A 13,586-nucleotide genomic window follows, 5' to 3' on the forward strand; every position below is an offset into this window, starting at 1 on the left:
GGCACTGGACACACTGCGTCTCTTTTTAACTTTGTCGCTGATGCAACAGCAGAATTTGTTTGGTTTCTGCATCAAGTCAGTGGGTGCGTTGCACCGCTGTGCGTTCGTAAAACCAATAGTGTATAGAAATATGAAATATCAGCCTGAACACACCCTCTTCTCTTTGTGTAAGTGACGATCCCCCCGACCTGGAAGGGTCCATCAGCTCCGGAGAGCGACATGGAGAATTGATTGAAAAGCGGGGTGTCCTGGTTCCTGTTTTAGTGGGACAATTGAGCTTCTTCTCACTGGCTGTCCTTCACAGCATGTGATCAAGCACCAAACTCGTCCAAGCTTCAGGGTTGGTCTCCTGACTCTGACCCCAGGGTTCAACAGCGTCAACCGTCACGAAGTTCTCGTGGGCAGCGACTTAGCCCACGTTGTACCCCTCTCTTGACGTCGTCCAAGGAGCTATCCAGCCTCCTCAGTGCTCCTTCAGTGGGACAAATGACCATGACCAATCCGGGAAGCTGTATCATTGCCTGGCTCGGGTTGGTTGTCATTCTGCAAGCTGTCGATCTAGGAATTTTGTTGCTGCAACGCTGCACTGACAGCATCAGGCGATCAAGCCGAGCAGTCTGGCTCTGATCATTGGACGGCTTGCATTCTGCCGCATGAGTCGAAGTGACCCGAGACGAGATTAGACTGAGAGCCTCTTTGGTCTTGCCTCCTCAGAGTTGTAGTGATACGATGCCCCTCTCGCCAGATTTTGGACACGTCGTCGCGAGACGATTCACGTGAGAGAAGATCACTCCAGTTAGAAGTCCAGTAAAGTGCCAAAAACCAGTGTGCCCTACACTACACCATGTGCTGGCCGGCACCTTGATGGCTCCAGCGCCACTATCTACTACCAAGAAACACTTGATATCAGCGTCAAACTGTGGAGCTAGAATGGGTTGAGGTCTCATGAAGTAAAGAATTGAACAACATACTTACCTAAGAATGAGCCTCAGCTTGCCCAGCTTCCATTGCTGTCTGTCAAACCTGAATTCCAAGCTTTTGATCACTTACAAGCTTTGGCCAGAGCTAGTCGGCCAAGATGTGAGCGATAAGATAAGAAAAAAGTCTCCACTAAAAAAAGTTCGAGCAACGTCCATCCAATGCGACAACAAATCCATGTTGGAAAAAAGATCTTAGAAAGTGACACCAAAACAACAGTCTCTCTCACATCACCACCACCCACAGAACCAATGGCCCCCAAGAGAAAAAGAGAAGCTGCCGCCAATGGCGATGTCGCCGAAAAATCCAATGCGACCAAGAAAGTCAAAGCCCCCCGGGCCAAAGCCGCTGCTCCCCCCAAGTCGACCGCTTTCAAGCTGAACGGCGATGCCCCCGTCCACATCCAACTCATCGCCGGCTCCTACGACCGCATTCTCCACGGTATCACCGTCACCATCAAAACAACCGAAGTCACCTCTGAACCTCCAGCAGAGGCCGAATCCACCGACAAGAAGAAGAAGAAGTCCAAAAAGTCGAAAACCACCACCCCCATCACAACAACCGAGCAATCCGCCTCCTTCGCCGACACCTTCCTCTTCAACGCCCACAACTCCGCCATCCGCTGCCTCGCCATCTCCCCCCCCTCCGCCCCAGCCCCTAAACAAACCCAAAAGGTCCTCCTCGCAACCGGCTCAACAGACGAGCGCATCAACATCTACAACCTCTCCGCCCACCCCCCCTCCTCCCGCTCCATCTCCGACCCAGACACCCAGCTCCTCTCCTCTCTCGCCCCCCGCCCCATCCTCGAAAACAACAAGAACCGCGAGCTCGGCACTCTGCTGCATCACACAGGCAACATAACCCGCCTCTGCTTCCCCAACCGCTCCAAGCTCCTCTCCGCAGCAGAGGACTCCACCATCGGCGTGACCCGCACCCGCGACTGGGCCCTCCTCCACAACTTCAAATGCCCCATCCCCAAGGTTTTTGGTCGCCCATCAGGTGACACCGCCGGTGTGGGCGGGACCCCCCAGGGCGTCAACGACTTTGCGGTTCACCCCTCCAACAAGATCATGATTTCGGTCTCCAAGGGAGAGAAATGCATGCGTCTTTGGAACTTGGAGACGGGAAAGAAGTCGAGGGTGTTGAATTTTGAACGGACGATGCTGAATGAAGCGGGGGAGGGGAAGCACTCGACTGGTGAAGCGAGACGAATCATCTGGGGCAGCAGCAGCAGCAAGGGAGGGGAGGATGAGTTTGCGCTCGCGTTTGATAGGGATGTGGTTGTGTTTGGGATGGACTGCAGGCCGAGGTGCAGGGTGATGGGGGGGATCAACAGGACAAAGGTTCACGTGATCAAGTACGTCCGGCTTGGGGATGAGGAGGATGGTGCTTTGTTGGCGGTTTCGACCGAGGATGGGAGGGTGCTGTTTTTTGATACGGCGGAAGAAAACTGTCAGTCTGCGACTGAGGGGAAGACGCTTGCCACGGCGAGGCTTGTCGGTCAGCTGGGCGGGAAGGAGGCCGGTGTGACGGGCAGAGTGAAGGATTTTGTGGTTTTGCCTGTGGAAGACGAAAAGGGGGTTAGGTCGTGGTTTGTGGCTACGGCGGGGAGTGATGGGCTGGTTCGTGTTTGGAGGTTGGGCAGCGGTGAGCTCAAGGTTGAGGAGAAGAAGGAGGAGTCGACAAGACAAATAGGGAAGCTGCTGGGCGCGTATGGGACGCAAAACAGGATTACGTGCTTGGGGGGCTTCGTCATGATACCCAGGCCCGACGGGGCCGAGGAGAGCGAGTACGAGTTTGACGACGAGGAGGATGACGATGACGAGGAGGATAGCTATGATGAGTAGAGTGTCAGTCAGGGGTTTACACGGCGTTTTAGATGGGGAGTGGGTAGCCAGGCTCGTATAATATTCAAAAAGACAAATTGCCCATTTCATTGGGAGACAAGACAGGAACAACCAGAAAATACATGCAGACGTGCCCTTCGCCATGCTTTCTATGTTCTTCTTTGGATCATTGGTTTGTGTCTGATCACTTGTAATATAATATGTACATGAATCAGGTCAAAAACACCCCCTAAACTCCCCAGTCCAGTCCTCCGCTGACCTCTTATCCTTTATAGAGAGTTTAACTCAACCCGTTCTACTGATGTTTGAAAAACAATGCAGAGGATATAACGCATGCATTACAGGGCAAGGTCCGTCCCGTCTACCGAATGATGCCCGTGCCCGCCTTCTACCCTCAAAATATGTACCATGTTTTGATCATGAGAAACCAGCCCCAGTCCACTACAACATAAAACACAATGCGACCATGGCAGTGCTCTATAGTTACAAGACAAGTCTAGCAGTCCAGCAACAAACCACATGATTATTTACCAGGCGCAGGCGTGGCACTACCGCTCGCTTGCCTTTGGTGTTGAGCAGCTTGTTGCTGCTGCTGTTGCTGTTGTTGTTGCTGCTGTTGCTGAGCCTGCTGGGCAGCAAGTTGAGCAACTTGCTGGGCTTGTGCTTGTTGCACTGCCGATGCTTGGTGAGCCTGCGGGTTATGTGGCTGCTGTTGCTGGGCCTGCTGCTGGGCTTGTTGAGCCTGCTGTTGGGCTTGGATCTGGGCAGCTTGGGCCTGCTGCTGAGCCCGCAGCAATGATGCGTATTGATGCGGGCTCGTGGTTGCTGTCATGGCGTTCAGGCCTGGTTGGTGTCCCAGCTGCCCAGCCGCAGCGCTCATAGCGGCCTGCTGGTGAGCTTGGGCAAGCTGGTGATTCTGGGCGTTCTGGACGATGATCCTGCCCACTTGCTCCATGGCAAGGTTCCTGGCCTCCTGTTGCGTGAGGCCTGGACTCTTGTTCCGATAATGCACCTCCAACTCAGCGATGCGCTGCTGTACTGCAGGGTTAAGAGCCCCACCCGCCACTCTGGGGTTGAGCATGGGCATCGTCAGCCCAGCGCCTGGTGAAGTAGCCAAGCCACCTCCGTTAAAGGCCGCCATCATGGCCTGGGCGTTGGCATTGGCCATAAATGCTCCTTGGTTTAGACCGTTCACCACACTGCGCATGGGTGAGGGTGAATTCTGGGTTCCATTGACCTGGGGGTGCTGTTGAGGTTGCTGGCCAACCTGCTGAGGCTGTGGCTGCTGCTGAGGCTGCTGGGCCACTCCTTGTTGAGGCTGATGTTGCTGCTGCCCAACCTGCTGTTGCTGGTGGCCGTGAACCTGTTGGTGAGCTTGTTGAGCTGCCGCCTGTTGAGCCTGTTGAGCCGCCTGTCGCTGTTGCTGAGCAAGTCGAATGGCCGCCTGCTGCTGCTGTTGGATGGTTTGAGCCTGCAGCACGAGGTTGAGATCTGGCTGTGGTGTCGCCATTGGCATTCTCTGCTGTGCTTGGAGAGCGGCTTGAAGCTGAGCTTGAGGGATGCCGGCCATGGGAGGAACAAGTGCACCAAGACCATTCAAACGAGCCTGAACGGCAGGTGGCACTGCTCCGAGAGGTGCTTGCATCGGGACCCGTGCTTGCACTCTGTTCTGGGCCACTTGGGCTGGCACGTTCAGCCGGGCAGCGGCGGCGGCGGCCATCAGGGAATTGGCACCAGGCATTTGCCCAGCCTGTGCCGCGGCAAGAGCAGCAGGCGTGCCCGGTGCCGCGTGAGGCTGTGGTTTCTGCCATGTGATGTTAGTTCTGGTAAGACTTGGTGAAAGAGCCGGGATTGTGAAGCTTACCAGATTCTTTCCGAGGGCAACTGCTTGCCGCGCTGTGTATTGAGCCATCCTCTCAGCAAGTTTCTGGTCACGCTCATGCCTCATTATGCTATAATCACGCGGCGTCTTGGCCGGCGGAATCGGCTGCCTGGATACCTCATTCACCTTACGGCTGGCAACTTGACTGGCTTGTTGTTGAGCCTTCTGGATGGCCGTCTCCCGCCTCTTCGCCAGTTTCCTCATGGCATCAATCATGGCCAAATGCTTCTGGTTGCGGCGCCGTTCTACCCGCATCGTCGTGGTCGGCCTGCGCCTAGGAACCGGAGTGACTGCGCCATTTGGCCCAACTTGCTGCTGGGCCGTCTGGTTCTGCTGCAGGATAGCCCGCTGGGCATTGTCTATACGTAGCTGATATTGCTTAAAGTACGGCGTCTTGGCCAATTCAGTAGGCAGGCCTTCCAGATTGGTCCACCGCTCAAAGCATTCCCAAGGAGTCCGCCGCTCAGCGCCTGAAGAAAAGAGGGATTTTGTCGACATCACGCTGGAAATCAGAGACCAGTTATAGTTGTACTCGAGTGCTAGTGACTTGAGCTGGTTGTCTTCCGCAAAGGTCCATTGCGATGCCATCCTGCATTCAAAGAAGCTCTGAGAAGGCATGGGGTACTCGGTCGGGGGTCGGAATTGGTGACCCGCGTGCAAACGATCTCGAACAGCTTTCATTTCAGGGTTGAATAGCGCAACGGCCGAGTTTTCTGGCTGCGAGTGCGCATTGTTATCTGGCTGCGTGCCGAATATAACTTCATCGCCATCTTCTTTGTCGCTGTCTGAAAGATAGTCGAAGCGACGTCGCTTTCGCGGTGGGCCTTTGTCGGCCAGTACCATCTCGCCCTCGACAAACTTGCTCAGGGGCACAGCTGGTCTCTTCCATTTTGCATCCGGATCATATTCAGGCCCAACAAGGTCGAACTTGGGTACTTGGAGGGGTGATCCATACATGGGAAGGTTCTCGAGCAGGAGTTCAGCCGTCTTACTAGGCTGCAGTCCAAAAACAACCTCGTCATCCTGGAGCGCAAATATCATGGCGGGCGCCACCGTCTCGACCATGGCCTCCAAGTGCTCATCCTCATGTTCCGCCGGTGAATCCGAGTGATCCAATTCGGGAAGTGGCTCTTCTCCTCCTTCACCAGAATCAGTCATTTGAACATCCTGGCCCGGTGCTGTTGGTTTTGGTGGTACAACAGCATTGACCTGAAGCGCGCGGCGTTCCTCGGGGCTTGAGTAAACCCATTCTGCGCACGCATACGCAAGATTCCGAGCAACTGCCCTTTTCCACTTGCGCTCTTCTCGGAAATCTGTCCTCATCCACTTCATTTCCTGGAGCAAAACATCCTGGTGAGACGGGGGCCTGGTCGGCTCTGGACACCTCATAGGTTGTCTCAGGGACCACTTGTCATGCTGCTGTAGATGGTAAACCCTTCTCAGAATCTTGCACGCCTGGTGATCGAGTATCGACAGGTACTGGTCAGACGTGGAGACTGTCTTGTGGGCCTGGTTAAGAAGTTTCTCAATAGGCTTCATCCAGGTAGATGTGCGGGTGAACCCTTCAATGAAAAGCGGAGTGAAATAGTCATCCGAAGGTATATATCCAGGCCTCTGGCGATTGATCGCCAAAACACTGTCATCAACCGTCTTGTGTGTTTTCTTTGCCGGCTTGCCGAAAATAACTGTCGGGACACTTCTTCGCCGTCGATCGCGTTCCCTATTCGCGAGCAGCTTCAGTTGCGGCGCTGAGAGGTTCTTTTCCGAATCATTGTCTGCCTCCTCGGGGACCCGGGGTTCGGTGGCCTGGGGCGCTGGAGGCTCAATGGTAATGGTTGGAACTTCCCTGGCTGGGGTTGCCCGTTGTTGTGTGACAGCGACGTTTTCGTCCTTCGAAACCCCTACAGGTGTTGGCGTGGAGCTTGAAACCGGGGTAGGTGTAGCCTTGGTGACTGCTTCGAGAGCTGAGGGCCGCTGTGGGACTTCTGTCGGTTGTGTTGGAACAGAAACATCCAAGTCCATCGGCGCAACTGAGCTAGCTTCCCGCCTTTCGCTCACAGGTCCCGGAGTGGGTGATAGTCCATTCGCAAGAGGTGGTGTGCTCTGCATCGCAGTTTGCCCAACAACTTGAGCCGCATTTTGAACAGGTTTCGCTAATGCTTCGGCGGAAGATTTGCCGGCGGAACGGGCCTCTGCAGGGCTCAGGGCTTTATCTTCTGGCTCCTGAGGTGACGCTGAGCTACCCTCATGTGCAAGCTGTGCTGCAGCAGACTCCTGAAGAAGCTGGGCCTCAACACCACTCATTACTGCCGAATTCGACTCGTCCAACAAAGTTGCATCTGCCGTAGGATTGCTTGCGTTCCGTTCGCCTCCCGTATCTCCTGCTGTAACATCCTCTGGAGCCTTGACGCCATTCGTCTCGTCTGCTCTTTCCACATACGGTGGTCCTTCATTCTCGGGACTCGTGTTTGCCGAATCTGCCACAGCAGGAGTTTGTGCCGACAAGGCGGTGGAGCCAGGAGAGGATAGAGCATCTTGGTACCGTGACGAGTCTGCCGTTGCTGGGGCTGAACCTGAGTCTTTCGGGCTCGCAACACTGTCGACATCCATCGATCTGGGGGCATGTTCGAGAGGGACAGCATTCGTGGTGATGCGAGGTTTCGCTGACGCTGGCGCTGATGGATGACCAGGCTGCGCCAGAGAGGGTGTGATGATGGTACCATTCGTGGCGATATGGTTGCTTGTCGCGGTGGTTAGCGGTAAGGAGGACGATGCCTTCTCATGTAGGTCAGTATGTAAGCCATTCTGTCCAAGCGATCCTGCTTTCGAATTATCGGGCGCGGCCAGGGGTAACGGAGTCGAGGTTGTCGTCGTTGTCGAAGACTGTGGTAGGACCTGTTGGTCCTGCACCGTCAACGAAGACTTCGGGGTGCTGAGTTGAGCATCATTCGCTACGTGGGCGGCAGGCTCATTGGTCCAGGCATCCTTGATGGAAGAATGGGGCACATTCTCAATAGTTGCAGGTTGGGAGTGAGCTGGAAGAGTTCGTGCATCGAATAGGACTTTGCGGCGCGGGAACTTGGCGAGCTTTCCCAGTCGTCGGCCTCTATAAGTTCACCAGGTTAGAACAAGAGCCAGAGTGACGCGACGGCACGGTGTCACGTCGCTGAGGACATAAAACAGCCTAGAGTTGCAGATATGAGATGGTACGTACTGAGTGAAGTCAGTGTCAATCAAGAAAGATGTTTCGGCTGGTGCTGTCGGGGCCGCGTCGAGGTTGCTGAGGTCCAGGTTCGGAATGCCATCTTCGTCGGTTGCAACAGCATATAGTTCGCGCAGCTTGCGCTTCCGCGACTGCACAATTGAGCTACACCAGGTTAATACCAACTTTTGCATATCAAAATGATCGGAAAATTGAGCTCTATCGAATGCACCGCTACTTACCTCAAACCCTCCCGTTTTGATCGCAGCAGCTTCGCGCGGTCGGCGGGACCGACCTCAGTCATGTCATCAGCGACCGCGACATCCGTTTTTAATCAAACGGATGTGATTATGGACTTGAGCGAATTGAGCAGACCCAAAATGAGCGATAAGAAATGATGGAAATCACGGGCGTTGCGACTTTCAACACTGCGTCGATTGATTGAAATGGTCGCGAGGCAGAGGGTAAAATCTCTGTCGTGGGCCCAGTTTGGGGGGCTATCTAGATAATCTCAGAAGTCAAGAATGGGAATCGGGGCAAGCGGCTGGCGGGGGAATGATGCAGTAAGGGAATCGAAAAAATTGTTAAGCCGAGATGGCATCAGCGCCTGAAGAAAAGCTTGAACTCGCCGGTTTGGAGAGGGTGCTGACGACAGCTACTGGGGCTTGCATTATAGAGGGGAAAAGGCCTGGAAAAATCCACTAGATTGGGGCATCAACGCGGCAACAGCTTCTGAGTGAGTGAATAACACAGTGTGGATCCATCTTGCCACGGTAGCAAGGGTGTCTTGGCGAGAAAGGCACGTCTGCCACTCTGCAGGCGATGCCAAGGAAGGGGGGGCCGCGGCGGCTGAAAGAAACGCTGGAAGGGGATGAGAGAGTGAAGAGAGTATGAAGAACTGCTTCTTCCTGGAATAAGAATCCAGATGCTGCAGATAAAGAGGACTTGCTGAATATCCCGTCATGCTGTACCAGAGCCTCGAGCCTCGAGGGAGCCATGATCATGTCTGGCCGCCTTGCCACCAGCCTGCCTTGGAGGCTCATGAACGTCCCTGCTCAGGGCTATCGACGGCTGATCTCGGCAGGTTGGGATGGTGTCGATGTTGAAGCATGAGGTGTTGGAGGGCTGTAGTAACGAAAACAGAAGAAAATCTGTGTCATGGGAAAAAGCAGCCGATCCGGTTGTGAAACCCAAAGTGTGGAGTGAGGAAAGTGTCAGCATCCTGAAGCTTGTTGGATGACATTCATGGATGTCTTTGCGGATAATAGGCTTTCTAAGCCATTCTGCCTGACCGATCAGGCATAAAGTACTACACGATGCCGCCCTCGGCACAGTCCCAATAGCAACCCTTACACATTGGCATTTGTAGGACCCACTTAAATGTTGGCGCATTTGTGCTCTAGTACCTCGACATCATCCACCTCTTCTTGACTTCACATTCAACTTCCCAGTCACACAACCCCCTTGCCTTGCGCAACATCAAAATGCCTTCACCACCTCCAAAGATTGCCATCTCTCTGGGAGGCAGCGGCAGCGGCTCTCAAATCAAAAAGCGCACCCGTCCCACCTTCGGCAAACGACACCGCGCCAGCGCAAATGACCAAAACTACGACGATTCCGACTCTGACAATTCCCAGAGCGACAATGGCCGCTCCGGCAGCAAGCGCAACGGTCGCGCCGAGACCATCCTGACCTATGGCGACGACGAGTTTACTTCTTCCTCATTCAGGTCTCGGAAGGACAGTCACAGGGGCAGCGACAGAGAAAGGGACAGTCGCAGAGACAGAGACGGCCACAGAGAAAGAGAAAGAGAAAGAGAAAGAGAAAGATCCAGAGACAGGGAAAGATCCTCTCACAACCGGCGGCGACGACGCTCCCCATCTTCCTCCCAAACCACCGACCAGCAAGACTCCAAAAAGCCCGTCCAGTGGGGCCTCACCATCAACCCCAAATCCACCACCTCCAGATCCTCCCCCCTCAAGAGAAGCCCCTCTCCGGATCAGGCTCCAAAGTCCCCCAAATCTCTCAATGACGAAGCTCTCGAGTCCCTTCTTGGGGCATCATCTCAGCCCAAGAAGCGCAAGCTCAATCTCGAATCAGAAGACCCAGACCGCGAACCCCAAGCAGAGGACTACGAGGCCGTGCCTATCGACGACTTTGGCGCGGCTTTGCTGCGCAACTTTGGCTGGAACGGCCAAATGCAGGGCAAGGTCAAAGAGGTGAAACGACATGCTGATCTCGCAGGCTTGGGCGCAAGAAACTTGAAAGCAGGCGAGGAGACGGGGACTTGGGACCCGAAGGCGGGAATGCACAAAAAGGATACGAGGCCGGTTCGTCTCAATGATTACCGCAAAGAAGAGGAAAAAAAGCGGCAGCGGCGTGAGGATCAACGCGGGCATAACAGTTACAGACGTGAGCTAGAGCGGGAAAGGGAGCAGGAACGTGAGCGAGGCCGAGACAGATGAAAAAGAACAGGGGCAGTTCCCCGTGGGAACGTCTATAAAATATGTCTAGGTCGGACTTTTGGTCATGATCCTCTTCCAAGTCCCAGGTCACTCATATCATCATCATAATGTATCTCGTTATTGTTTGTATGTCGTAGCTAATACATTCAGCAGGTACATGCTTCTACTGCGTGCTCTTTTGATCCCAGCTCCTCGGCTACATTTCGCCACACGAAAAGAAAAAAGGGTATACTAAATAACACAATCATCCTCAAATACCGAAACGGGCATGTTAAACTTGGTCTCATTACAACAGCTTCGATGTCCCCCGGGCGCTCTGCCCTCGCCGTCGCACCATGTCTCTTCTCTCACTGCACCAATCATTGAGCCTTGCTCGAAACCGCATGTACTGAAAAAACACTATTCTGCGACGCGGTATTGGTCAACCGAGTGTTCTTCTCGCGATCTAGCTGCTCATATTGAGCAGCCGTGGCATTGTTGAACTGTCTTGCCGAAACACCGTGCTGGAACAAAATATCCAGAGAGCGAGCCGAGAGGCCGTTAGTCTCAGGGATGCGGAACCAAGTGTAGGTAGCACTAATGAGGCAAAGGACTGCGTAGACGAAGCCCGTCCGCGATCCGAGTCCCCAGCCGCCTTCACTAGGCGCGCTCAACATCTTGGGTGTCAAGAAGTGGTTGATCAAGTTGGATCCCAGGTATGCGCCGCGAGCTGCTGAGAGGGTGACAGCGCGGTAGCGAATAGACGGTATTTCAGATACAATTGAGTAGCAGATCGGGCCGACAGTAAGGTCGTACACCATGGTGTAGACGGTCAACACTCCACCAGCTGCCCATCCAGAGACGTTAGCTGGGGCGTAGGAAGCACCACCGCATGCCACCAGGAGTAACGCCATCACAAGGAGGCCGTAGAAGTAAATGGATCGCCGACCCATGTACGCCATCAACCACCAGGAGGCCAGTGTTCCAAGCAGTCCTGCAGCGGGCAAAGCCATGTTGACAGACAAAGACTGGCTGGCGTCCAACCCGGAATTCTCGAAAAGCTTGGGACCCCATGCAATGATGCTGGAGCCGCACATGGCCTGGATAGTCCACGCAATGCAGGCGATCTCGGTTCTCCGGGCGTCAGAGCCTTTGAGCATGAGCTTGATTCTCTCCCACTTGCCAAGCTGGGCGATCTCAGCGTCCTTCATATGTTCCTGCTGAATGGTGTGCTGCATCAGGGCAAGCTTCTCTTCGGCCATGCTCGGATCTCCTTTGCGAACTAGCTTAACGATCGCCTGCCGGCCACGGGCTATCTCACCCTTTTGGATGTACCAGTATGGAGACTCGGGGGCTAACCAAATACCAATGGCGAGCAGGAATGTGAAGATCCATTGAAGACCGAAAGGGATCCTGAAGGCCCATTCAGTGCGGAAAGCCACCGAGAAGCCCTTGATGGCTCCTGCTGACAGCAGCTGGCCAATAACCCAGCAAAGATTGTTCCACGTAGTCAAGATGGGACGAAGCTGAATAGTGGACACCTCGGAGGCGTAGGCAGGGCTGACGACCTGGAAGACACCCCATGGGATACCCTGGAGGAAGAACCCGACGCACAATATCATGATGTTGGGCGCGAAGAAAGGCATGGCGATGAGAGTGGCTGAGAAAATAAGCATCAGGAGTGTCGTCCACTTGTAACCGAACCATTTGGTACACGGCGTTGTAACAAAGATCCCGATGATGGAGCCAATCTGCGCCGTGAGCGGCAGAAGAACCTTCCAAATGTATTCAACCTAGAAATGAAACATCACATTAGTACACACCACATTGGCCAAACCACGGGGGCTTCTCCTAGGAAGCAAGCGACTCTTACCTCATATTTCCCATCGGCTGTTAGAACGCCGTACTTGCGGTTGAAGGGTTCCAGGGTAAAGAGGTATGTCATCAGGGCAAGACCGTAACCCTCCATTATGATGGTTCCGGAAAAGCCGATCGAATACATGATCAAGCGCCTGTCTGCCTTGAGGGCCTCGCCAAAAGTCATCTCTCTTTCACGCTGCTCAGCGGACTCGGCAAGCGTCACATTATAGAGCTCGACTTGGGCTGATTGTTCGGCATCATTGGCGTTTTTGGGCAAGCCACTCCCCAGCCCTGACTTTTGCTTGGACATGGTTGTCGATTGTGGTGTTGCTGTGGGTGTAGACGGTGACAAGTCGCAGGTTGTATGGTATTGGGGCTTTGAAGTGAGGACTCAGCGAAGATAAACGACAGACTGTTTGGTCGAGCGGTACTGAGGTCAAAACTAGGAGCGGGAATAGGAGGGGAGATACAATAGGTAAACGGAGTTGAGGGGAGATAGAACTCAAAGTCAGAGACCGTCCTCTCAAGTTCTGGTGCTGATCAACCGCTGCGGGGGATTGGTTGATGATTCGACTGGGGGTGGCTGTTGGGGAAGGAGCGCGACTTCGTTCTTATACAAGGCCGGCGGCCGCAGCAGGGCAGATACGATGACGATGACGATTGGACAGGGCGGAGAAACGGAAGGTTCGAGGGTGTCCTGCTTGGATGACATGAGTGGCCATGTCATGAGGTGCCTGCCGTCTGGTTGAGTCCGGTCAAGCTTGAGACCGGTTTGCCCTTGGGGAACAGATGGCTCCTTCCTTGGGAGTCGCCCGGACGTGGGGTTAGGTTCTCGGTAACCTGGAACGGGGCCGAAAGGTTCTGCGCACCTGGGAGGCGGTTATTGGCTTCTGCTGAAGACTTCAGACGCGCCGTTGACACTGGCTAGGTAGTGGTGAAAGGGGCTCGGGGTCCAAGGAGGAGTCGGGTTCCTCCTTGGATTCCGCCTTTCTGATGACCGGGCCGAACCTTAGCCACTTAGCTCAGTGCTTCTTTCGACATCACACGACTCACGAGATACATCGTGAAGATCCCTGTCGATCCTCGTGGGAGCGCCTCTTCAACTTAATCCCCTCATTCCTGGCGCTAGCAACTGTTGGGCTAACTAAAACGGATGCTGAACCGGCCATGAGACTTATGGCCGATAGTTACCAGAACTGAGAATGGCCTCTATATTTTTAGTAACTACGAGTAGGAGTCTCAGCAGTGAGAGGTAGGTGTTTTACCGTGAAGTGGGCTATTAGTATGATGAAGATCCAACACTCTTGGGGCCGTAGTTGCTCTCCAGAGATGCCAGGTATCCGGTGGACGTCAAGAGATGCCCAAGGGGTGGT

At 54.3% G+C, this 13,586-nt stretch overlaps 4 protein-coding genes across 4 annotated transcripts; 2 read left to right on the plus strand and 2 right to left on the minus strand.

The window, feature by feature from the left end:
* Positions 1 to 1,139: 1,139 nt before the first annotated feature.
* PODANS_7_11220 (uncharacterized protein) lies at positions 1,140 to 2,825 on the plus strand (the record flags this gene model as incomplete). The annotated part of the gene is made up of 1 exon (XM_001908458.1): positions 1,140 to 2,825. One exon carries the CDS (start codon positions 1,140 to 1,142, stop codon positions 2,823 to 2,825), a length of 1,686 nt encoding a protein of 561 aa, XP_001908493.1.
* A 523-nt stretch (positions 2,826 to 3,348) lies between these two features.
* On the minus strand, positions 3,349 to 8,103 carry PODANS_7_11230 (uncharacterized protein; the record flags this gene model as incomplete). The annotated part of the gene is made up of 3 exons (XM_001908459.1): positions 3,349 to 4,629; positions 4,690 to 7,813; positions 7,922 to 8,103. 3 exons carry the CDS (start codon positions 8,101 to 8,103, stop codon positions 3,349 to 3,351), a joined length of 4,587 nt encoding a protein of 1,528 aa, XP_001908494.1.
* A 1,290-nt stretch (positions 8,104 to 9,393) lies between these two features.
* PODANS_7_11240 (uncharacterized protein) lies at positions 9,394 to 10,374 on the plus strand (the record flags this gene model as incomplete). The annotated part of the gene is made up of 1 exon (XM_001908460.1): positions 9,394 to 10,374. The coding sequence occupies one exon, from the start codon at positions 9,394 to 9,396 to the stop codon at positions 10,372 to 10,374; it is 981 nt and encodes a 326-aa protein (XP_001908495.1).
* Positions 10,375 to 10,733: 359 nt separating this feature from the next.
* PODANS_7_11250 (uncharacterized protein) lies at positions 10,734 to 12,523 on the minus strand (the record flags this gene model as incomplete). The annotated part of the gene is made up of 2 exons (XM_001908461.1): positions 10,734 to 12,146; positions 12,227 to 12,523. 2 exons carry the CDS (start codon positions 12,521 to 12,523, stop codon positions 10,734 to 10,736), a joined length of 1,710 nt encoding a protein of 569 aa, XP_001908496.1.
* Positions 12,524 to 13,586: the final 1,063 nt, after the last annotated feature.

This window comes from Podospora anserina, chromosome 7 (genome assembly GCF_000226545.1).
Source record: "Podospora anserina S mat+ genomic DNA chromosome 7, supercontig 1".
NCBI classification, from domain to species: Eukaryota; Fungi; Ascomycota; class Sordariomycetes; order Sordariales; family Podosporaceae; genus Podospora; species Podospora anserina.